The sequence below is a fragment of the Nematostella vectensis genome, chromosome 6 (assembly GCF_932526225.1).
Source record: "Nematostella vectensis chromosome 6, jaNemVect1.1, whole genome shotgun sequence".
Classification (NCBI taxonomy): domain Eukaryota; kingdom Metazoa; phylum Cnidaria; class Anthozoa; order Actiniaria; family Edwardsiidae; genus Nematostella; species Nematostella vectensis.
This window is the reverse complement of record NC_064039.1, coordinates 12,613,971-12,639,728: the sequence shown is the minus strand read 5'-3', so window position 1 is coordinate 12,639,728 and position 25,758 is coordinate 12,613,971. Positions and strand designations below refer to the sequence as shown.

General features: G+C 41.5%; 1 protein-coding gene across 3 annotated transcripts in view; it reads left to right on the top strand.

The window, feature by feature from the left end:
- LOC5520946 (dedicator of cytokinesis protein 1) overlaps nt 1–25,758 on the top strand; it is a 47,106-nt gene that overhangs the window by 20,015 nt on the left and 1,333 nt on the right. For 2 of the 3 annotated variants that reach the window (XM_048728568.1, XM_048728566.1), the window contains exons 31-56: nt 159–265; nt 844–971; nt 1,250–1,345; nt 1,985–2,083; nt 2,477–2,571; nt 3,377–3,455; nt 3,594–3,694; nt 4,359–4,417; nt 7,721–7,792; nt 8,630–8,792; nt 9,133–9,292; nt 10,099–10,139; nt 10,510–10,600; nt 13,183–13,293; nt 13,842–13,931; nt 17,749–17,853; nt 18,469–18,555; nt 19,767–19,821; nt 20,018–20,099; nt 20,788–20,872; nt 21,842–21,928; nt 22,202–22,378; nt 23,459–23,542; nt 23,890–24,015; nt 24,448–24,551; nt 25,330–25,369. In XM_048728568.1, coding sequence (XP_048584525.1) covers nt 159–265; nt 844–971; nt 1,250–1,345; nt 1,985–2,083; nt 2,477–2,571; nt 3,377–3,455; nt 3,594–3,694; nt 4,359–4,417; nt 7,721–7,792; nt 8,630–8,792; nt 9,133–9,292; nt 10,099–10,139; nt 10,510–10,600; nt 13,183–13,293; nt 13,842–13,931; nt 17,749–17,853; nt 18,469–18,555; nt 19,767–19,821; nt 20,018–20,099; nt 20,788–20,872; nt 21,842–21,928; nt 22,202–22,378; nt 23,459–23,542; nt 23,890–24,015; nt 24,448–24,551; nt 25,330–25,369 — 2,524 coding nt within the window. The remainder of the gene's footprint in view (nt 1–158; nt 266–843; nt 972–1,249; nt 1,346–1,984; nt 2,084–2,476; nt 2,572–3,376; nt 3,456–3,593; nt 3,695–4,358; nt 4,418–7,720; nt 7,793–8,629; nt 8,793–9,132; nt 9,293–10,098; nt 10,140–10,509; nt 10,601–13,182; nt 13,294–13,841; nt 13,932–17,748; nt 17,854–18,468; nt 18,556–19,766; nt 19,822–20,017; nt 20,100–20,787; nt 20,873–21,841; nt 21,929–22,201; nt 22,379–23,458; nt 23,543–23,889; nt 24,016–24,447; nt 24,552–25,329; nt 25,370–25,758) is intronic. The other variant, XM_048728567.1, reaches the window with a different exon arrangement.

Genomic DNA, 25,758 nt, shown 5'->3' with positions numbered 1-25,758 from the left:
ACTCTGAAATTCGTCCATCGTGCAATTAATGCATGGATAATTATGTTTTCTAAATGAAACATGTTTCATTGTTAAAAGAAAAAAGATCCACATGTTGGAACTTGTTTTGTCCTTGAAGAACATTACTCGGTGAAATGTTCTGTGTTTTGATTGGCTAGGTACTATGCACGTGACTTCATTGAAAAAATCCCCGAGAAGCGCTTGACGTCACAAAGGTTGGACTGCATCCATAACATGGTCAAAAGCCCTCTCTTCGAAATCCCCGGCAAGTATGACGTCAGACGAAGAAACAAGAAAAGTCTGTTTTCCTCATCCTAGGCTTCTTGCTAAGCCTTGATTATTTTTGGTTACCCTGTGTTTTATTCGCCCCAAGCAGGCCTTCATTACTTGCTAAGCCTTTTTGGGTTACCCTGTGTTTCGCTCGCCCCCAGACTCCCATTATTTGCTAATTAATAATAATAATATAGTTTATGAAAACCTTTTGCTGTCTGACTGAATTACAGGCTATGTGCGCAACTAAAGTAATTTAAATTAAACAGTAGAAATCTTACAGTAACACATTTAGAGAAGCGATCTGTATTTACGTGGCCAGGGTGAGACTTCCTTCCAGACCTAAGGCACATGCTGTGTTCTGAATCAATGATTCTGTTATGAATCAGGGCGTAAAGCGGACTACTGGGCTACGAATTTCGGTTACGAATTTCTTAATTGCTTTTGGTTACCCTGTGTTTTACTCGCCAAGTCTGATTGCTTTTGGTTACCCTGTGTTTTAATCGCCCCCAGACTCCCAATACTTGCTAAGTCTGATTGCTTTTGGTTACCCTGTGCTTTACTCGCTACCAGACTCCCGCTGTGTGCTGTTGCCGATGGCCGTGAGCCAGATTGGGAAAGAGATGGATAGGAACGAGGAGATGATCATCTGTATTGACGTCCTAAACGATATCCTCATCATGTTGATGAGAAAAGACGTGGTGAGTGATTGACACCTGCCAATCCTGTCAAAGCTGTCTTTACTATTTTTCTCTATTCTGCAAACATGGACTTTTTTCGCACATTGGACTTTTTCTCGCTATTTGTTTCGTGCATCGAAACTTTTGTTAGTTGTGCGATATTTTTCTATGTTTTTTAGTGAATTTATTTTCTTTCAACACAATGTTCACAGGCATGATATGTCACGTGATATGTGACACAATAGGCCACGGATTGATATGTCACGTGCATTGAAATGTGTCATGTTTTTTTTGCTCAGGGCTTGACACACGAGGATGTGTTCTTTCTTGTCGTCTCGCTGCTCCGAGTGGTCGTCAAGGCAGTAATCAAGATGGACAGATCCCAACCTGTTGTGGTGTGTTGACAGACACGTAAAACTTGTAAAATACTAACTAAAGTGATCCTTTGCTTGAGTATAATTCCTAACTTTTGCACAATTTGCGCGATATTTTTATAGCTTCTACAAACTGTCATCCTTCTAGCCTCTCAGTCAAGGTGGTCACATCTTTTACCTTTCCATTTACTTAACCCCCTCCCCATACATCTTTGTGCTAACCTTTCTACCACCTCCTATCTACGTAGTGACCTTAGCCCCCCCACGACCCAGGGCGTTTCTGTGCTAACCTTTGTTCTCTCACCCCCTCCCCCAGGGCGTTTCTGTGCTAACCTCTGTTCTCTCACCCCCTCCCCCAGGGCGTTGCTGTGCTAACCTCTGTTATCTCACCCCCTCCTCCAGGGCGTTTCTGTGCTAACCTCTGTTCTCTCACCCCCTCCCCCAGGGCGTTTTTGGGCTAACCCCTGTTCTCACCCCCTCCCCCAGTGCGTTTCTGTGTTAACCTCTGTTCTCTCACCCCCTCTCCCAGTGCATTTCTGTGCTAACCTCTGTTCTCTCACCCTCTCCCCCAGTGCATTTCTGTGCTAACCTCTGTTCTTTCACCCTCTCCCCCAGTACGCTTCTGTATGTTAACCTCTGTTCTCTCACCCCCTCACCCAGGGTAGCTACGTGGCATGCCTGATTGCCATGCTTCAGTTGATGGATGAAGATCACTACCGGATGTACATTGATCAGTTTTCCTCTCGACTTGACTTGCTGGTAGGTTCCATAATACGAGGGTTTAGGGCTGCAACATCACCAGAACCATGCAGTAATACAGGAAAATAGCATTAAAGCCGCATTGTCACCACACGGCCGATTATTACATAACAATCTCCGATTGAAAACACGAAAAATATTTAAAATTGCGAAAGCAGTGGGTGTATTGGAATTTTTTTTGAGGATTTGATTGATAATTTAGAGCTGATGGCCTGTTAAATAGCGCGGATTCTAATGGATTCTTTTGTCTCTTAACGGTTGAGGTTTTCCTCCGGAAGTAAACTGCTGACAATACGGCTTCAAGACTCCATACCAAAAAAAAAAAACTTCAAACTGGACTACACTAGACAAACGACATAGTTATAGTGGGTGTACTTCTTGTTTTGATCACAGGACTTCCTGATGGAGCTTTTCCTTCTCTTCCGTGAATTTGTCAGCAACAATGTGTACCCCAAAGACTGGGTTGTCATGACGATGGTGCAAAACAGGCAAGGATTAACGTTTACACTTGCTGGTAGCCACAACTGTCCAGAATGTTTTATCTAGGACTGGCTGTGTTGCCTCTACCAAAAACGTACATTGACATTACCTTAGGCATGTGACCATATCTACGACACGTGATCATGACCTTAGGGCACGTGGTCATGACATAAGTTCACGTGATCATGGCCATAACGCATGTGGTCATACGTGGTTAAGACCATACCGCACATGATCATGACCTAAGGACACGTGGTCATGACATAAGTTCACGTGATCATGGCCATACCGCACGTGGTCATGACATTAAAGCACGTGATCGTGGCCATACCGCACGTGGCTAAGACCATACCGCACGTGATAATGGCCATACCACACGTGGTTAAGACCGTACCGCACGTGATCATGAGCAAACCGCACGTGGCTATGACATTAACCGCAGGTGGTGATTAAATCACTGCAAGTGATCATGCTCTAACCGCAGCTTGTCACCACATTAAAGCACGTGATCATTACATAACTGCACGTGATCATTACATCAGTGCACGAGATGATCACATAACTACACGTGATTATTACATTAGTGCGTGAGATCATAACATTAATATGGCACGAGATCATCACTTTAATGTACGAGATCATTACATTAATGGACGGGCTCATCACATTAGTTCGCGTGATCATTATATGGACGGGCTCATCACATTAGTTCGCGTGATCATTATATAACTGCGCGTAATCTAGACTTACCTCATTTGTAACTTTATTGCTTCCAATTGCTGCGTTTGTTTAATTTTTTTTTACTTTGTGCAGTGTTATACTGAACACGATACAGTACTTCTCTGAGGCCCTTCACGACTCGTTCTTCCGCGATGGCGAGTTTGAGTACCAGGTAGGTTCTACATGCCTGAGTATGCGCTATTCCCAGACTCGTAGGGGATGGGGGGGGGGGTGTCTTTTGGGGTTTTGGCTTCAGCCGCCTAAGAATTTCTTGTGCGTGCCAAGAAGTAACAGCTGTCTTTCTCGTTAGTTGTGGAATAATTTTTTCCACCTGTCAGTGGCGTTCATTACCCAAGAGTCACTACAGCTCGAAGACTTCAGCCAGGCAAAGCAGGACAAGATACTCGAAAAGTGAGCTATTTTAAGAAAAATATGGTTGAATCCTGTCGCCCGTTTCTCGAAACACCCGAGAATTATCGGGCCCGAAAACTTTATTTTGCATTTTGGCTAAAAATTTTCGCATTTTTTCCTTTTGGAGAACCGCTTTCATGTTTTAGAACAGTTTAAACTTCCACTTGGTATTCCAAATGATTATGCTCAATAGGGCTATTTTCGATGTTTAGCTGAAGCCCGAAAGTTACCCGAAAAGTCTCGGGTGACTGCAAGGTCCCTAGAAGTTTCTTAATATTTAAGCCTGTGAATTTCGGGCCCGAGAAGTTCGGGAAAGGATCAAAATCTATCATAGATCATCCTCTTTGAAAGAGGATCATCCTTCACATGAATCTTTGTGGAAAAATACGATGTTTGACGATATTTCAACACATTATATACCATAAATTTTATAGGAATTAGCCAGCTTTTCAAATTTAAGGAATGAAACGTTTTCGGGCCCGATAATTATCGGGTGTTTCGACAAATGAGCCCCTGTTAACTTGAACTTTATAAACTTGTTAGCTAGATAATTTTAGTTATCGGGAAGTCTGACATGTACTGGTGGTATGGGGATATTTTTTAAGAACAATTTATTTATCTAGGCTTCTTCCAAAGATAAACTCCTATTTCTGTATTTTTGCAGGTATTCTGACATGCGAATGATAATCGGCCTGAAGATTAACGACATGTGGCACAGCTTAGGTAACACACCTTAGGCTTAGATAACACACCTTATGTAACACGCCTTAAGTAACACACCTTAGGCTTATGTAACACACCTTAGGCTTATGTAACACGCCTTAAGTAACACACCTTAGGCTTATGTAACACACCTTAGGCTTAGGTAACACACCTTATGTAACACGCCTTAAGTAACACACCTTAGGCTTATGTAACACACCTTAGGCTTAGGTAACACACCTTATGTAACACGCCTTAAGTAACACACCTTAGGCTTCGGTAACACACCTTAGGCTTAGGTAACACACCTTAGGCTTATGTAACACACCTTAGGCTTATGTAACACACCTTAGGCTTAGGTAACGCACCTTAGGCTTATGTAACACACCTTAGGCTAATGTAACACACCTTAGGCTTAGGTAACACACCTTAGGCTTAGATAACACACCTTATGTAACACGCCTTAAGTAACACACCTTAGGCTTCGGTAACACACCTTAGGCTTAGGTAACACACCTTAGGTTTAGGTAACGCACCTTAGGCTTATGTAACACACCTTAGGCTAATGTAACACACCTTAGGGTAACACACCTTAGGCTTAGGTAACACACCTTAGGCTTACGTAACACACCTTAGGCTTAGGTAACACACCTTAGGCTTAGGTAACACACCTTAGGCTTAGGTAACGCACCTTAGGCTTATGTAACACACCTTAGGCTAATGTAACACACCATAGGGTAACACACCTTAGGCTTAGGTAACACACCTTAGGCTTAGGTAACACACCTTAGGCTTATGTAACACACCTTATGTAACACGCCTTAAGTAACACACCTTAGGCTTAGGTAACACACCTTAGGCTTAGGTAACACACCTTATGCTTATGTAACACACCTTAGGGTAACACACCTTATGCTTAGGTAACACACCTTAGGCTTAGGTAACACACCTTAGGCTTAGGTAACACACCTTAGGCTTAGGTAACACACCTTAGGCTTAGGTAACACACCTTAGGCTTAGGTAACACACCTTAGGCTTAGGTAACACGCCTTATGTAACACGCCTTAAGTAACACACCTTAGGCTTAGGTAACACACCTTAGGCTTAGGTAACACACCTTATGCTTATGTAACACACCTTAGGGTAACACACCTTAGGCTTAGGTAACACACCTTAGGCTTAGTTAACACACCTTAGGCTTAGGTAACACACCTTAGGCTTAGGTAACACACCTTAGGCTTAGGTAACACTCCTTAGGCTTAGGTAACACACCTTAGGCTTAGGTAACACACCTTAGGCTTAGGTAACACACCTTAGGCTAATGTAAGGTGTGTTACTTATGTAACACACCTTAGGCTAATGTAACACACCTTAGGGTAACACACCTTAGGCTTAGGTAACACACCTTAGGCTTACGTAACACACCTTAGGCTTAGGTAACACACCTTAGGCTTAGGTAACACACCTTAGGCTTAGGTAACGCACCTTAGGCTTATGTAACACACCTTAGGCTAATGTAACACACCTTAGGCTTAGGTAACACACCTTAGGCTTAGGTAACACACCTTAGGCTTAGGTAACACACCTTAGGCTTACGTAACACACCTTAGGCTTAGGTAACACACTTTAGGCTTAGGTAACACACCTTAGGCTTATGTAACACACCTTAGGCTTAGGTAACACCCCTTAGGCTTATGTAACACACCTTAGGCTTATGTAACACACCTTAAGCTTAGGTAACACACCTTAGGCTTAGGTAACACACCTTAGGCTTATGTAACACACCTTAGGGTAATGTAACACACCTTAGGGTAACACACCTTAGGCTTAGGTAACACACCTTAGGCTTAGGTAACACACCTTAGGCTTACATAACACACCTTAGGCTTACGTAACACACCTTAGGGTAACACACCTTAGGCTTAGGTAACACACCTAAGGCTTAGGTAACACACCTTAGGCTTACTTAACACACCTTAGGCTTACGTAACACACCTTAGGCTTAGGTAACACACCTTAGGCTTAGGTAACGCACCTTAGGCTTAGGTAACGCACCATAGACTTATGTAACACACCTTAGGCTTAGGTAACACACCTTAGGCTTAGGTAACACACCTTAGGCTTATGTAACACACCTTAGGCTAATGTAACACACCTTAGGGTAACACACCTTAGGCTTAGGTAACACACCTTAGGCTTAGGTAACACACCTTAGGCTTATGTAACACACCTTAGGCTTATGTAACACACCTTAGGCTTAGGTAACACACCTTAGGCTTAGGTAACACACCTTAGGCTTATGTAACACACCTTAGGGTAATGTAACACACCTTAGGGTAACACACCTTAGGCTTAGGTAACACACCTTAGGCTTATGTAACACGTCTTAGGCTTATGTAACACACCTTAGGCTTAGGTAACACACCTTAGGCTTAGGTAACACACCTTAGGCTTAGGTAACACACCTTATGTAACACGCCTTAAGTAAAACACCTTAGGCTTAGGTAACACACCTTAGGCTTTGGTAACACCCCTTTAGGCTTAGGTAACGCACCTTAGGCTTAGGTAACGCACCATAGACTTATGTAACACACCTTAGGCTTAGGTAACACACCTTAGGCTTAGGTAACACACCTTAGGCTTATGTAACACACCTTAGGCTAATGTAACACACCTTAGGGTAACACACCTTAGGCTTAGGTAACACACCTTAGGCTTAGGTAACACACCTTAGGCTTATGTAACACACCTTAGGCTTATGTAACACACCTTAGGCTTAGGTAACACACCTTAGGCTTAGGTAACACACCTTAGGCTTATGTAACACACCTTAGGGTAATGTAACACACCTTAGGGTAACACACCTTAGGCTTAGGTAACACACCTTAGGCTTATGTAACACGTCTTAGGCTTATGTAACACACCTTAGGCTTAGGTAACACACCTTAGGCTTAGGTAACACACCTTAGGCTTAGGTAACACACCTTATGTAACACGCCTTAAGTAACACACCTTAGGCTTAGGTAACACACCTTAGGCTTTGGTAACACCCCTTTAGGCTTAGGTAACACACCTTAGGCTTATGTAACACACCTTAGGCTTAGGTAACACACCTTAGGCTTACGTAACACACCTTAGGCTTACGTTACACACCTTAGGCTTATGTAACACGTCTTAGGCTAAGGTAACACACCTTAGTATCCCAAGTATCCCTACATTCCCATCCTACTCTGAACGTTTGGTTTGAGCGTTATGTTCTACGTTCTTTACGTTGTCTTAAATTCTTACTTTCTTAACGTATTGTTTTATGTTCACTTTTTTCAGGCTCGCACAAAATCAAGTTCATTCCAGGACTAGTTGGGCCTTTCCTAGAGATGACCTTAATCCCTCAGACAGGTATGGTGTGTGCATGTGATAGGAACAAAGTCAGTTACGAATGCCACTGGGCTACTCTCGGATAGTATCAAGTCACCGAATATCACTTAATCACTTCCTAAAGCATTTCCGGGTAATACCGAGTTACTCCTGAATAGCGGTAGATTTTCACGAGTAGCTCACGAGTCGTCTCCGAATACTGTAGCTTGCAGTTGTTCCCAAGTTGTACCGAGTACACTTCAGCCCCCAAGAGATACTGACTGACATACTGTAGTGGTCACTGTTCAATATCTCACTTCCAAACCCTGTTAATCCCCGAAACAGTGCCATCATTATTAGGGGAAGTAGCCAGCATTGGTTTAGACATCATAATGGGAATTGCTGGCTGGTGTTGGCTAAAACATTTGGCCAGCACTTCGCCAACATTCCTCTTGTTTAGTAGTCAACCGTGCGCTGCAAAGCTGAGTTAAGTCTGTTTGACATCCCAGAGCAATACCGGGCTCTAAGTAGCCTCAATTTGGACCTCAGGCGCCCTTTGATCCTAATGTGATAATGTTGTGTCCGAAATCTACGGAATGCCACCCATCCCCATTTTCCAAGAAAAATTCCAACCGTTTATGAAAAAACTCTGTCGCCCCAATTAACAGAAAAAAAAAACATGCAGCTCATAATGATAGTCGAAATCGTTGTTGTGCGACTTCCCCTGCTCTCGGTGTCACCATTTCTATCCTTTGTGATATTATCCTGTTAGCCCCAGCCCTATCCCTTCCATTTTCCCCTCCCCTTTTAGCCTTCAACCATGTTCCCTTCCCTTCGGGATCCGCCCTTTGACCCTTATGTAATGTTGCCGTGTCCCAGATCTACGGAAAGCCACCATTCCCATATTCTATGACATGATCGAGGTCGAGCACAGGACAACGGGTGGCTTTGTAACGGTGGAGACCGAGATGATGAGCAAGCTGGACGTGCTGGTGGAGGGCGGCAAGGGGAATGCGGACTACAAGGAGCTCTTTCATCAGATGTGAGTCACGTGACGTGATCCCTGATTGGGCTTCCTGTATTATTTTAAACCGAGATGGAGCCTGGGTGCAATGCTTCAAGTTCCCCCAAACCAAAAAATCACCCACGAAGCAACTTTCAATTTTCAGATGTTTATTTCTGTTTATCAGTCTTCCTTTTCCTTCCATCTGTTTATTTGAGTTAATTTAAATCTTTTCTTACTATTTTTTTGTATTAACTGGTCGTTTTATTCGCATCTGTCCAACCCTTTAAGTGAGTGCCATTTTTAACACCAAGTGTGCGATGACCGGTGGAGAACCAGACACAACAATTTGATGATTTTTTATTTACTTCTCGCTCAGTCTGTTCGAATTGTTCAACCGGCATCCTCAGCTGAAGGAGGAGGGACTGCGATTCGTGCAACTTCTCACGCAACTCATGGAAAGACTGCTGGACTATCGTACCGTGGTCCAAGGGGACGAGAACATCGACAATCGCATGAGCTGCATTGTGAATGTGCTGGTACGTATCACGCGGTGCTATTGTAGCAGGGATGGAATAACCTTTATAGTTTTGCCAGAGGAGCAACACTTAAGGTAATTCCCTTGAATTGCACTGCGCACCCCTTCTGCGCATAGTGGCGCGCGCTGTTTGTTCGAATTTTCCGGTATTAAGTGCGCGCGCGCGCCACAGTTGTACAAGAAAACACAGCAAAAGGCGCGCGTTTTTTACTTAAAATCGCTTTGACAGAAAAACGAAGTCGGTTACCCCCAGTTTTTATTTGCTCAAATTGTTAAATATATACGGAAAAATTATATACTGAAAGAAGAAGAAAAGTTGGGTTGTAGAAGTTTTGTTATTTCTCTTAAAAGCCGTAAGAATACAAAATGGCGCTTTTTACCGTATGAATAGTGGCGAAAACAATATCTTTTAGTGCGATCTCTTAAAATGTGATTTGTTTTGAACATTAGCTACTACGGGTTATTGTTTAGGAGATCGGATTCTGGCAGCTCGACAAACAGAACTTAATTTTCTAAAGACTATAGGCACTCTTTTTGAAAACTAAGAGTTGGGATTTCCCTTGCGCGATCAGTAAAAACGCGTCAACTCTACGCCCCTCTGTTGTGAAAACGAGATCGGTACCCCCATTTTTTATTACATTTTTGAGCCAAGTTTAAAAAAATTATGGATTGTAGAACTATTTCAAGGGAATTACCTTAACCGAATAGTTGTCTCCTGAATTCTGTCGCATTTAAATGCTTACAAGATGGTGAATACATGCAAAAGCCAGTAAATGAAATTAAAAAAAACCATTTTCTTTGCTGTAGAATTTCTACAAAGAAATCAGAAGAGAGGAAATGTTCATCAGGTCAGTGTCCTGCGCCTCTGAGCTCGGCTTACGTTCTTAATGAATGTGGCTTAGCCATCATTTATTTGTTATTGTTAATAGTCGAAACACCGAAATGCATAGCCGTACCATAAATCGAATTATTGGGGGGGGGGGGGGGGGGCACGATACAGGAACGTTAAGATAACAATGGGGGACAGCCAAGCCCCCACTTGTCATTTCCTCATAATTTTCGAAAATATTTTGGGGCACATGGCCCTAGTGCCCCACCCCTGCTGCGGTAGTCTTTTGACTTTTATTTATAGTAGCAATATTCAGTTGATTATTTTTGGATTCGGTCTTACTGGGCGCGTAATCATTCTTTAATTTTCAATGAATGTTATGATTTCAGATACGTGTATAAGCTTTGTGACATGCACCTGGCCATTGAGAACTACACCGAGGCCGCCTTCACACTCCTGTTACACGCCGACTTGTTAGAGGTAAGACCGCCTTCACCTTACACACCGACTTGCTAGAGGTAAGGCCGCCTTCGCATTCCTGCTACACGCCGGCTTGTTAGAGGTAAGACCGACTTCGCACTCCTGCTACATGCCGACTTGTTAGAGGAAGGCCGGCTTGCTAGAGGTAAGGCCGCCTTCACACCCCTGCTACACGCCGACTTTTTAGAGGTAAGGCCGACTTCGCACTCCTGCTACATGCCGACTTGTTAGAGGAAAGGCCGCCTTCACACTCCTGCTACACGCCGACTTGTTAGAGGTAAGGCCGCCTTCACACTCCTGCTACACGCCGACGTGTTAGAGGTAAGGCCGCCTTCACACTGCTGCTACACGCCGATTTGCTAGAGGTAAGACCGCCTTCACACTCTTGCCACATTCCTGTCGCTCCTATACCGCCCTGTGACGCCCTAAATATGTACCAAAACATCCAAACATTCCAAATTCAATTCGCAATTCAATTCGCAAATTCAAATTAAAAAAATAACTCAAAATGCAAGCTTGTATTCAGAAAACGGTAGTGAATGGAGAGAAATCCTGATCTGAAAACCATCGAACTTGGGAAATTGGCCGAAAGTTTTTTTACGTTCAAATTATGCAAAGGCTTTCTGTTTGGCTCCATTTGACGTCATCGAAAAGTGCGCTGGATAGGTCTTCTGGATTGATATTTGATTCAATAATTCGTGTTCTTGCTATGGTTAACATTTGTTTCTAGATTTACTATAATCTCCGTTCCTCCTATTTTATTTTTCCCCGTTCCTTGCTCCCTTGCTCCAACATACGAGTCTCGTATGTTACATACTAAACTTCTACCATTTGTTCTAGTGGTGCGATCAGCCGGTCTTTATCGAGTCTTATATGGTACATACTAAACTCCTACCGTTTGTTCTAGTGGTGCGATCAGCCGGTCTTAATCGAGTCTTATATGGTACATACTAAACTCCAACCGTTTGTTATAGTGGAGTGATCAGCCGGTCTTTATCGAGTCTTATATGGTACATACTAAACTCCTACAGTTTGTTCTAGTGGTGCGATCAGCCGGTCTTTATCGAGTCTTAAATGGTACATACTAAACTCCTACCGTTTGTTCTAGTGGTGCGATCAGCCGGTCTTAATCGAGTCTTATATGGTACATACTAAACTCCAACCGTTTGTTATAGTGGAGTGATCAGCCGGTCTTTATCGAGTCTTATATGGTACATACTAAACTCCTACAGTTTGTTCTAGTGGTGCGATCAGCCGGTCTTTATCGAGTCTTAAATGGTACATACTAAACTCCTACCGTTTGTTCTAGTGGTGCGAGCAGCCAGTCCTTATCGAGTCTTATATGGTACATACTAAACTCCTACCGTTTGTTCTAGTGGTGCGATCAGCCGGTCTTAATCGAGTCTTATATGGTACATACTAAACTCCTACCGTTTGTTATAGTGGAGTGATCAGCCGGTCTTTATCGAGTCTTATATGGTACATACTAAACTCCTACAGTTTGTTCTAGTGGTGCGATCAGCCGGTCTTTATCGAGTCTTATATGGTACATACTAAACTTCTACCGTTTGTTCTAGTGGTGCGATCAGCCGGTCTTTATCGAGTCTTATATGGTACATACTAAACTTCTACCGTTTGTTCTAGTGGTGCGATCAGCCGGTCTTAATCGAGTCTTATATGGTACATACTAAACTCCTACCGTTTGTTATAGTGGTGTGATCAGCCGGTCTTTATCGAGTCTTATATGGTACATACTAAACTCCTACAGTTTGTTCTAGTGGTGCGAGCAGCCAGTCCTTATCGAGTCTTATATGGTACATACTAAACTCCTACCGTTTGTTATAGTGGTGCGATCAGCCGGTCTTTATCGAGTCTTATATGGTACATACTAAACTTCTACCGTTTGTTCTAGTGGTGCGATCAGCCGGTCTTTATCGAGTCTTATATGGTACATACTAAACTCCTACCGTTTGTTCTAGTGGTGCGATCAGCCGGTCTTAATCGAGTCTTATATGGTACATACTAAACTCCTACCGTTTGTTATAGTGGTGTGATCAGCCGGTCTTTATCGAGTCTTATATGGTACATACTAAACTCCTACAGTTTGTTCTAGTGGTGCGAGCAGCCAGTCCTTATCGAGTCTTATATGGTACATACTAAACTCCTACCGTTTGTTATAGTGGTGCGATCAGCCGGTCTTTATCGAGTCTTATATGGTACATACTAAACTCATACCGTTTGTTCTAGTGGTGCGATCAGCCGGTCTTTATCGAGTCTTATATGGTACATACTAAACTCCTACCGTTTGTTCTAGTGGTGCGATCAGCCGGTCTTTATCGAGTATTATATGGTACATACTAAACTCCTACTGTTTGTTATAGTGGTGCGATCAGCCGGTCTTTATCGAGTCTTATATGGTACATACTAAACTCATACCGTTTGTTCTAGTGGTGCGATCAGCCGGTCTTTATCGAGTCTTATATGGTACATACTAAACTCCTACCGTTTGTTCTAGTGGTGCGATCAGCCGGTCTTTATCGAGTATTATATGGTACATACTAAACTCCTACCGTTTGTTCTAGTGGTGCGATCAGCCCGTGTTCACGGGTCAAGGCAAGTACCAAGCAACGACTCAGCGTCAGTTGAAGGAGAGCCTCTACACTGACATGATTGACTATTTCGACAAAGGAAAGGTGCGACCAGTTACCCTTTAAACCACTCCTGAAAAAGGGGCGTCCCCAGAGGAGAGGTTCTTTGGCCCCTTTTTAGTAAAATGTAAAGGAAGAGGGTAAAAGTAGAATTACGGCAAAGAACACAGTATTACAAAGAACAATGTATATGATGACCAACAGAGAAGAAAATATTAAAATGGGAAGTTAAAAGGAAGGCCTTTTGGCAAGGGAAAATAGCCCTCTGTTTTCAACAAATAACGTATGCTCGTTCTGCCCCTTGGACTTATTATTTGTTTTAGTAGCGAGGGGTTGGGAGGGGGGGCGCTAGTTAGAAGAGGAGAACGCTCTGTTTTTTAACTCCTCTGTTTTTAACTCCTTTTAACTTCTTATATCGTTCACCCCTGTTATTACTGATTTTTCCACATGTTTTTAGCCGTAAGTCATTTTTCTCTTTTACACCTTTTGTAAATCTTATTTCTGATGTCTGTTTTGTGCTTGATGTAGTGTTGGAAAGAGGCTAAGCATCGTGCTTTATTACGTTACTTACGGATTATTTTTGTTTGGTGAAGTGTTGGGAGGAGGCCATATCCATGTGCAAACAGCTTTCCAAGCAGTACGAAGAACAGACGTTTGACTACATCAAGCTCAGCCACATACTCGTAAGTGAACACACTCGTTAAGTACGAGGAACAGACGTTTGACTACATCAAGCTCAGCTACATACTCGTAAGTGAACATACTCGTTAAGTACGAGGAACAGACTTTTGACTACATCAAACTCAGTCACATACTCGTAAGTGAACACACTCGTTAAGTACGAGGAACAGACGTTTGACTACATCAAGCTCAGCCACATACTCGTAAGTGAACATACTCGTTAAGTACGAGGAACAGACTTTTGACTACATCAAACTAAGCCACATACTCGTAAGTGAACACACTCGTTAAGTACGAGGAACAGACGTTTGACTACATCAAGCTCAGCCACATACTCGTAAGTGAACATAATCGTTAAGTACGAGGAACAGACGTTTGACTACATCAAACTAAGCCACATACTCGTAAGTGAACACACTCGTTAAGTACGAAGAACAGACGTTTGACTACATCAAACTAAGCCACATACTCGTAAGTGAACATACCCGTTAAGTACGAGGAACAGACTTTTGACTACATCAAACTCAGCTACATACTCGTAAGTGAACATACTCGTTAAGTACGAGGAACAGACTTTTGACTACATCAAACTCAGTCACATACTCGTAAGTTAACACACTCGTTAAGTACGAGGAACAGACGTTTGACTACATCAAGCTCAGCTACATACTCGTAAGTGAACACACTCGTTAAGTACGAGAAACAGACTTTTGACTACATCAAACTCAGCCACATACTCGTAAGTGAACATAATCGTTAAGTACGAGGAACAGACGTTTGACTACATCAAACTAAGCCACATACTCGTAAGTGAACACACTCGTTAAGTACGGATAACAGACGTTTGACTACATCAAACTAAGCCACATACTCGTAAGTGAACATACCCGTTAAGTACGAGGAACAGACTTTTGACAACATCAAACTCAGCTACATACTCGTAAGTGAACATACTCGTTAAGTACGAGGAACAGACTTTTGACTACATCAAACTCAGTCACATACTCGTAAGTGAACATACCCGTTAAGTACGAGGAACAGACGTTTGACTACATCAAACTAAGCCACATACTCGTAAGTGAACATACTCGTTAAGTACGAGGAACAGACGTTTGACTACATCAAACTCAGCCACATACTCGTAAGTGAACATACTCGTTAAGTACGAGGAACAGACGTTTGACTACATCAAGCTCAGTCACATACTCGTAAGTGAACACACTCGTTAAGTACGAGGAACAGACGTTTGACTACATCAAACTCAGCCACATACTCGTAAGTGAACATACTCGTTAAGTACGAGAAACAGACTTTTGACTACATCAAACTCGGCCACATACTCGTAAGTGAACACACTCGTTAAGTACGAGAAACAGACGTTTGACTACATCAGACTCAGCCACATACTCGTAAGTGAACACACTCGTTAAGTACGAGGAACAGACGTTTGACTACATCAAGCTCAGCCACATACTCGTAAGTGAACACACTCGTTAAGTACGAGGAACAGACTTTTGACTACATCAAACTCAGCTACATACTCGTAAGTGAACCACCTTTGGGCACCAAGTTCAGTCACATACTTTTAAGTAAACTTGAGCTATAGAGGTGTAAACACTATATCCCAGCTCAATGCTTTATATTCTCTTTCGCTGGAATGGATGCTATTTAGGAGAGCTGTGGTGATTCATTAGAAAATCATTTTCTCATCCAGGCAAAGCCAAACAAGAAAAAATCATCATGAATCCACCTTTGCTTGCAAATATCCATAAGCAAAGCACTCAATTATGCCCCAAAAGACTTCATGATGTCCTGAGACACTCTCCTAATATGCTCATAGCTGTATTTTTGATGAAAAATACAAGCAACCATCAACTTGTGCTGGCTTCAGCACAACGACGAGGGATTAAAAGTGGGGATCGCACAGCACGGTTTCTTGCACAGTGGATTTATACTAAGTGGATTTATACTAAAACTCGTTTATACTAAAACTCGGCGCTACGCGCCTCGTTGACTATCTGTTAACTCATAGAAAACTCGAACTCGTAGTCTAATTGTTAATTATAGTCCAGTCTATCTACGTCAAAAAAGGGGTCAACATCGGACTAATTACAACACAAAGTTTTTTAACGGTTTCTTGCACAAAAAGTATCCCTCCATAACATACTAAAAGTTTTAAAAAATCGGAGCACGCAAACACCCCGAAAAACGGGATCGAATTTCCCCATTCAAGGCTTGTATGAAAAACCACAGGGTTCCCAAGTCATAAAATAAAGAAAAAATACATACTTTAGAAAAAAGAAATGTATACCACTATAGATTACTAGAAATATATATTAGGATATAAAATTTACGTTATTTGAATTGTTTCAGTTATTTTGGGTAAAATGCACAGATTTTTAGCTATCCTTGTCACCACCACTTTGATCTTGCAGACATTTCGTAAATGACTATACGTGATGTAAAACAGGTTCTCATACAAATAGTGCTTAGTGCCTCTCAATAATAATGTCATTGATTCAGTGTAAATAAAGAAAGTATATGGACCCACTATATATGATTATATATTATAGTATAGTATATTATTATATTATGGTATATAATGTATATAATAATAATATATTATATAATCATTCTCATGGTATCGTTTTTCTGAGAAAATAGATTCTTTAATGTCGGAAGTTTTTATAATTTCTTTTAAATTAAGACCAGATTGAGAGGGAATTAGTACACGATGACCCTTTGTATTGGCCGTAGGGCGACAACGCTTGATTGTTCCTGCGGCAGAAGCACTAAACGTGCTGCAGTCCTCAAAAGGGTTCCTTCAGCCTGTCGTTGACCAACATCAGACTTCAGACCGCCTTTCTATCGCCTTTCCATTGGTTGACTTGATAGAGTACTTGGAACTGTTGAACATGGCTGCTGCTGAAGTTGGGGATATATTTTATGGTTCTCTTAGCTCTGTCCTGTTAACAGCTGCCTGTGCGCGGATGTAGGGTGAGGAGACAAGCTTCTTGAATGATGCATCCTTTCCTGTTCGTATTCATGGAATGTGGTATCACAACCAAGAAGCGCATGGATAAAAAGCAAAAAATAAAATGAGGAATAGAAATAGCATTAAAACTTTTACCTAGCAGCTCATTTATGGTCGGCATTTGACAGGATAAGCCCCTTCAGACTGTGTCTGATATCACTGGGGTCCTGCATTTACAATCACACTTAATAATAATAACAAAAAGAAGAAAGATAATAAACTTGAGATCAACGCCATTAAAATCTAACAAACTCAAACTAATGATAATAAACATGATGTACTTGATTATCCTTCTAAAGACCCGTAAAGATAGAAACCTGTGGGTTTTGCCCCAAATAGATAATTAAGCTATATCAGATAACGTTAATTTGATATTTCTTATTATTTATAGTGGTATATATTTGATTTTTTTAAAGTATTTATATTTTTCGTGATTTTCTTGATTTGGGATTCCTGTCGTTTTTCATACATGCCTTGAATGGGGAAATTCGATGCGGTTTTTCGGGGTGTTTGCGTGCTCCGATGTTTTTAGACTTTTAGTATGTTATTAAAGGGGGACTAAATTAATACAAAAACGTTGAAAAACCTTGTGTTGCGATTAGTCCGAGGTTTTTAATTCATAGCCGGCACTGATTTATAGTAGTTATATTTTCCTCTTAACGCCCATTATTTTTTTCTATATTTTTTTTCTATATCGCCCTTATTCCCCTATGATATCAATAAACTAACTTATTCATCATATCGCATGGCTATCGTCTAGTAAACGTGCATTCTTGTTTGTGTAGAACAAGCAAGCCAAGTTTTACGACAACATCATCACACAGGTCCGGGGCGAACCTGAATACTTCCGAGTTGCCTTTTATGGTAAAGGCTTCCCGACATTCCTCCGGGTAAGTGTTAAATAATAATGGCAATAATGAATTATCATCATCATCATCGCCATCACCATCACCATCATCGCCACCATAACTATCACCATCACCAACACCATCGCCACCCAGGGGCGGATACAGGGGGGGGTGGGATATTCACCCCCCTTTTAATGTAAAGGATCTGAGATCTGTGACTTACCAAGAACCACTGGATCAGTTATAAGCCGTCTATCCGGCTATTATCCACCCCCCATTTTGAAATCCTGTATCCGTCCCTACCACTATCATCATCGTCGTCGTCACCACCACCATCACTATCACCATCATCACCACCACCACCATCACCACTATTTTCATCACCATCACAATCACCACCATTATCATCGTCATCATCACCACCATCATCATCATCACCATTACCACCACCATCACCACCATTATTATTATCATCATCATCGTCGTTTAGATTATATATAGATGATAATACATGTGGCCCTCACAAACACATTCATTCCGCTTAGATGGTTTGTGGTTTCGAAGTCGTACCTCACGACTGAAACTTGTGACATATAAAATGAATATAGAATTGAAAATATAAGATGACCGATGTGGTGAGTGTTTGATCTTCTTCAGGATAAAGTGTTCATTTACCGTGGAAAGGAATACGAGCGTCTGTCCGACTTCTGTGTCCGGATCCAGAGTCAGTATCCGAGTGCTAAGGTAAAACATGTGAAAACTACGTGTTTTCAGGAATGTGAGCGAGCGATGAAGGTGTCGACCCCGCGATCCTGCGATCCAAGGGCGGTAGAAACAGCGATTGCTAAATTTTGATAATAAGCCACGAATTTCCCTCTTATTTGGCTATAATGTGCCTTGTTTGCGACGCGCTCTTCATGTTTGTATAGGTAATCATACGACTTCGAGTTCAATTTGGAATTAATTGCACGAGTGAGTTTTTCAAAAAGTGTCATCATTTGAGCTTTTTGAAAAACACACGAGTGGAATTAATTCCAAATTGAACGAGAAAAGTCGTATGATTACTTATTTATAATATGCATAAAAAATTCAACAGGAATTGACGCGCGTTTGAAGTGCCATGTGACAAAATAATTTATTCAGTAAACCATAATTTACAAAGACTCGTGCAACGATCAATCTACTCATAAATCGAGCATTCGAAGAATGTTTCTGAAATAAGTGTTTTATAAAGTTTTTGCCTTACAACTGGCTTTAAGTTTAGTCGGTGTCGGAATCGCTCTCCAGGATGTGATGTCGTCGTTTTAGCGGGCAAACCATCGCTGGGGAGGTCTTGACTAAATCGTACTGTCTAAATCAGCCGTCAGTTATGTTAAGGAGCTCTTACAAAGCATGTAACTTGAGAAAATATGGCGCTCAGGTTGATTAAATCCTGGACGTAATTGCAACATATTCAGAGCTTCAAAGGTAGCATTCGGTTAACAAGATAGCGTAGGATAAAGTGTGGGGGGAGGGGGTGGAGGGGTGCTCCTTTCCCCACGAAAAAGTGTTTCCTTTTTTCTGCACTGAATTTCCTATTTTTGGCACTGTACTTCCTATACATTGCACTGCTCTTAGCCAACCAGAATAGAGAATTTTTTTCATGTATATTATTAAATTAGAAAAAATGGTCAGTGCGAAATGTCAGGGACAATTCGCGCGCCACGGGTAGCAATCAAACAATCACCTGTTCCTACCACCCTTGCGTTTTTGGAATTAAGTGAAAAAACTAAAACATTCTAGTGTTTCTGGTACGGATCTAGGATTTCCCCACAATGTGGACCAAAAATAAATAATGCGTTGTCCGCCATTTTCTTTTTTTCGTTTCCATGATACAAAGCGACCTTGCCACCCTCAAAACCCGCCGCTTGTTTGCCGCTACCCATGACTTCTAATGCCGCTTTTTCCACTTGCAGATGCTGAACTATCTCACACGGCCGGAAGAAGATATCATTAATTCCTCGGGTCAACGTATCCTTCCACAACTTGATTTTGTTTTCAATAATCATGGAAGTGTTAATAATTTGTTTTCAATAATCATGGAAGTGTTTATAATCATGGAAGTGTTAAAAATCATGGAAGTGTTAATAATCATGAAAGTGTTAATAATCATGAAAGTGTTTCTTTAAGGGTATGACCTGGCTGTGATTCCTTGACCTTTCTGCAGACATGCAAATCAACAAGGTCAATCCAGTTCCCGTCGAGAGAAGAAAATTTCGCGGCAAGAATGTCATGGAGCAAATTACTAGGTTGATTGCTAGTATTTAGTTGTTTTCGTTGTTGTTGTCATTTTTGTTGATCTTAGTGATGATAGGTATGTGGTAGTCGTCATTTGTGACGTGAATTGTGCGTGAATTAATCCTTGTGGTGGCGTGTGATTCACGAGTATGACGTCTAAGTACAACTCTGTGTATCGTATTCGTTTATTACTTGAATCAGTTTTTGTTTCGAGTGCTACTGCTAGATCTTATAAGATAATGTAGATAAAAAGGGGATAGTTTAGATGTTGAGAAATCCAACCATATTATTGGGGAGGGGATAGGGTAGATGTTGAGAAATTCAGCCATATTGTGCACAAGATTGTTTGATGTTCATTTTTGTTATTACAAAATTTATTTATTTCAAAGATCCAGTCATTGCAGAATGTCAGGGTTAAATTTTAACAACGCACTAAAAGTCCCAAAAGTGGTGAAACATTTTTGTGGGCAATCTCAGCTCACTAGGCTTCTGTGGCTACAAACTCGGCACAAATCTTTGGCAAGTAAAGCCATTTTCACCGGTACAGCCACCAAAATGTCTTCTGAACTTTTGTTCGGTAACCTTTTCTTCCCTCGGTGATGTTATAGGGGTGAAGGGATGATCCTTGTTGTTATTATTTATGATGTTGATATGCTGCCTTTTTTGAATTTGCCGAAAATTTCGTATATTTCCCAACAGATTTTACGATGTGAATAGCATCAACAAGTTCCAGTACTCAAGAGTATTCCACAAGGGCATCAGAGACAAAGAATGTGAATTCAAGGTAAGAGGCGTCTTTCCTTGATATGGTCATAATTCAGAGCATGTGACTTGTTTAGTACTAAACCTTCGTTTCACTATCCAGAATCATAGTTCCTAGTAAACTGTTGCTTTTTCCTAGTAAATCTTTGGCAAAGTCCACAGGACGCGATGTATTTATTTGAGTAGACGAGTAATTCACTATCCCCAGCGTAAAGGTCCAGTTCTTTACACCAATAAGCAAATGCTAACTTGTAACTGTTTCGCACCCCCCCCCCCCCCCCCTCAACAACGGCAAAAAGTCCACTTGCGGTTCGCAAGACACGTGCTATTTGTAGACAAAACTATAAACCATAATCGAATAAATCACTGTGTCATAAATCTAAAAGTCACACTATTTTGTAGCCAAATCCGATAATAAACGTCCCGTGGAAATACTGCAATGGCATTAAATAAATTCCCTTTTGTTCTTTTGGGGGTGCTCAGATTTTCACCCCTCACTCCACAACCCCCCGCTCTCTAGGGAAAATTTGGTCTACTTTTTCGGATTTTGCACTCCTCCAAGAAGAATCCTGGGTACGGGCCTGTATGTCACTGTCTCTCCGAAAGTTAGAGACTAAGTTATTGGATCCTTAAAAAATGAATGCTTTGCCAGCGCAAGGACATAGCTATCATGAAAGCTATCATAGGAGATGGAAAGTACAGCTTGAGTAGAGAGCTTCTGTTGTTTATTTTCCTCCCTTCATCGTCTTCCATGAAAAAAATGTTGATGACCCATACAACAGTCTACTCGCGATAAAACTCCAAAATAACAATCCATGATTGAAGTCGGATACTTTCTAAACGATCCCCGATTGAGATTTACTCCGATTATCGTTTTAAAGAGCCGATGGAAATGGATGCTTTGTGTGACCTTATATTGTGAGGGAGTGTAGAGTTGTGGCGTGATTGGACTTCTTTGAAGGCAAATATTTATCATATTCATACGTTGCAGACGATGTGGCTGGAGCGCACTATTCTCTACACCAAGTACAAGTTTCCAGGAATTCTTTGCTGGTTTGAAGTCATCAGCAGTGACCTGGTTAGTATAAAGGTGCTCTGTGTTGGGGGAGGGCTACTTCTGCAAAAAAAAGTGACCTCCAAAGCTCCTTACATTTAGTGGTCGAGTGGATAAAAGCGTTTTGTGATTGACTGTTGCGGTTATTTTGATTATCGTCGAGGAGTGTATCGTCTGACGAGGGAGCTTGGCTCCGAAATCTTTCGCGTCGAAGATGAAACAAAGAATTTCGGGTGAACCATAGAAAAACGTACTACATTCAACATGATTGTGTTTTCTCCTTTCTATCTTTTTTAGGAGGAAGTGAGTCCCATCAGGAACGCCCTCGAGACGATGATGTCCAAGAACAAGGAGCTAAGAAGTCTGATCGGTATGCTCAAGGCGGACCCTAACCTCAATGTCAACCCACTTACCCAGAACCTCCAGGGTACAGTGGACGCCGCGGTCATGGGTGGAACCTCAAACTACGAGAAGGTAGGCCATCTTTTTTATGATGTGTCAATTTGTCAAGCCAGTCCCTCTCGTCATACAATGACAGCGCTGAAACAATATCGTCGAGTCGGGGGCATGGGAAGGTGACCCAGGAAGTCGCCGTACTGCTCATGTCTGACCATGCGCCCGTTTCTCGAAACACCCGAGAATTCTCGGGCCCGAAAACTTTATTTTGCATTTTGGCTAAAAAATTCGCATGTTTTCCTTCTGGAGAACCGCTTTCATGGTTCTTATTCCAAATGATTACGCTCAATAGGGCTATTTTCGAAGTTTTGCTAAAGCCAAAAAGTTACCCGAAAAGTCTCGGGTGACTGCGAGGTCCCGAGATCTTTCTTAATGTTTTAGCCATGTGAATTTCGGGCCTGGGGAAGATCAAAATCTATAAAACCAAAAAGAGGATTATTCTTCACATGAATCTTTGTAATAAAATACGATGTTTGACGATATTTCAACACAATTAGATACCATAAATTTTAAAGGAATTAGCAAGCTTTTCAAATTTAAAGAATAAAGCGTTTTCGGGCCCGAGAATTCTCGGGTGTTTCGAGAAACGGGCCCCATGTAACACAACTAAGGACGGAAATTGTTTTTTGCGGTTGTTTTTTAACTTTGCTTTGAAAGTGCGATGTCAAGTATAATGCTAACATTTATTTGTAGCGCTCGGAGAAGTTAACATCCCACAAAAAAATATCCAGATAGGTTTGTTGTAGGCGTTTGGTCTTTCAGATGACTGCACGTTAACATTGTGTTTATATAAACAATGGGATGAAATAAAATTGGATGAAATAAAATTGAACATTGTACTGGGAAAAATGGGAATGTTGTTAGGCTAAGTACACCAAACGAATGTTAGTCTATATAATCATTCTATCATAAATCATCTATTTTGCGAAAAGTATTAAAAAGTAGAAAGCAAGATTTAGAATAAGTTTATCAAACTGTCTTTCTATTTTTATCGCATTTTCAAGGGCAGGTGTAAAATCAACCAATCCATATAAAAGTACGTATTTCAGGCTACCACCCATATGCTAACGCTACTTCATGACTAATCTACTTTTATAGCTTTTCTTGATACCAGAGTACCTTAAAGAAAACCCCGATCACCAGCAGTATGTGGATCAGCTGAAGGAACTCCTGGTAGAACAGGTGGGTTAAAAGAAGAGTGAACAAATTTGAAAGCTGAAATAGATGAATATGTCAAGTGTCTAGGTGCTTGTTTAGATTTCCTATGACTAGTAGCTTCCCTGTGTGTCATTTTTTAATCATTTCTTTTTTCTTTTGTCCAAGCTTCTATTGATCTGTCTATTCTTGTTCTATCCACGCTTTGTCTGTTGTTTCTTCCTTTTGTTCTATCCACGCTTTGTCTGTTTTGTTTGTTCTTTTTGTTCTATACACGATTTGTCTGTTCTGTGTCTTCTTCTTGTTCTGTCCACGCTTTGTCTGTGTCTTCTTCTTGTTCTGTTCACGCTTTGACTACTCTGATATCGTGTTAGGTGGATGTGCTTGAGGAGGGTATACGGTTGCACGGCACACGCATTAAGGATAACATACGACCGCTACACGAGATCATCGAGACGGGCTTCAAGCAGAAGAAGGCGCACTTTGAGCAGTTCAGAAAGGTAGGCTCTTCCAAAGAAAAGGGATATAGGGGAACTATCATTTAAAAATATGCAACATTTGTCACACGCGTCACAAAAATGTTTCTCAAATATCCGAGAACCATTACTATGTCGCTGCTACAAGATTTGTCGCGCTCCCTACAATATTTTTCGGGGTTGCTAAAATAGAAAACATGTCGCACGCTACACGCTTTCTGATCCCTTCACGCCACCTTTTTAGATGTTCCCGCCTTTTGGGATCGACCAATACGTTTATATCCGTACGGAAGTTGATTTGTTTAATTGTCACAGATTAATTTTGAAAGGCCATAAAATAAATTAAAATACGCATAATTAGTAATCATCAGAAATGATAATGATCTTCATTCGAAAATGTTTATCATCATATATAGTTGTTTTCCTGTGAGATTTGAGATGTTTTGCTTCTGGTAGAAGGCCAAGCCGAGTGTGAGCTCTGCGCCGCCAAGGAACCCTCGCTCTCGGCTCACCATACAGCCACGCAGCTCAGATGAAAGGTCGACCATATCCAGCGACGAGTGAGTACTCCACTGCGCATACGTACATACATTCGCCATTCTTTCTTCGCGCGAGGATTGGGTCGAATAGCATGCGAGTAGCATGCTGGGATCATCTTATAGGATGCAACTCCAACTTTGTAAACGAGTTGATGGCAGGTTTTGGCAATTCCGCTACCGGAAGATCTTCAATAGTTAGATAAGCCGGGTCGCCATTGGCATCGTTCGGCGCCATGTTTAATTGCCTCCCCTAAAATCGTCCCAGCATGCTGTTCGCTTATCAACTCGACCCAATCCCACGCGCAACGTAAGAATGGCAAATGCATTCTCCAAGAGGGAAAAGAACACGCGTCCTCCTTAAGACTCCCTAGTCCCTTGCCTTCTTACTGGGTTTCCTGTGCTTTTATCGTGGGACTGGAACTAGCACCCAGTCATGTCACGACTTTTTCTCATCAAAGGAAACCCGTTCAGAACACTTAGGGGATAAAATGTCTAACATTCGGGGTGCCTGGCATTTTATGAAGGCGAGGTGCAAGGGTTGTAGTCTATACACGAGGCAAAGGTCTTTGTCTAAAGTGTGTCGCTAATAGTCAGTTTTCAACCTATTAGAGTGGTTTTCATTAACTTGTGAAACAAAGTGTGATAGTCACAGTGTAATAGTCAGGAAAACACAAAAGAGAACCATGGAGTAAGATGGCAATAAGGTGTAATACGCTAAAGTGTAATTCACGGGTTCATGAAAATCACTCTATTGCCATTGTGTTGCTAATCGTTTTCATTGCTCTCTGTTTTATTCTAGAATGGCCCCACCAATTTTACCCCTCAAACACAACAAACAGGTAAATTCTACCGTTTTGTGCACCACGCACTTTTGCAAGACTTGTTTTAAGTGACACAGCTTGATTGTTGAAATTCCACCCAGATCCTTTGGAAATTTCAGATTCAACAAGCAAAAATAAAAAGGGACATGAACTATTAACTATATACATTTAGGTCACTTTTTTTTTTACAAGCCGGGGTTGAGAAAAGAGAAAATACAACTTTCTTTTCCTCCCCTTACCCTCTTACCACTGCTCTCACGCGACTAAAACAAAATTAACTAGTTCTCGGCGCATTAACTAGTTCTGCCCGAAAACCAGTTTTGTATTACAATGGAGTTGTCTAACTCCATGGTATTGAGGACCTGATATTTTGAATTTCCACCGTAATTCTCGCTAACCGAGCAAAA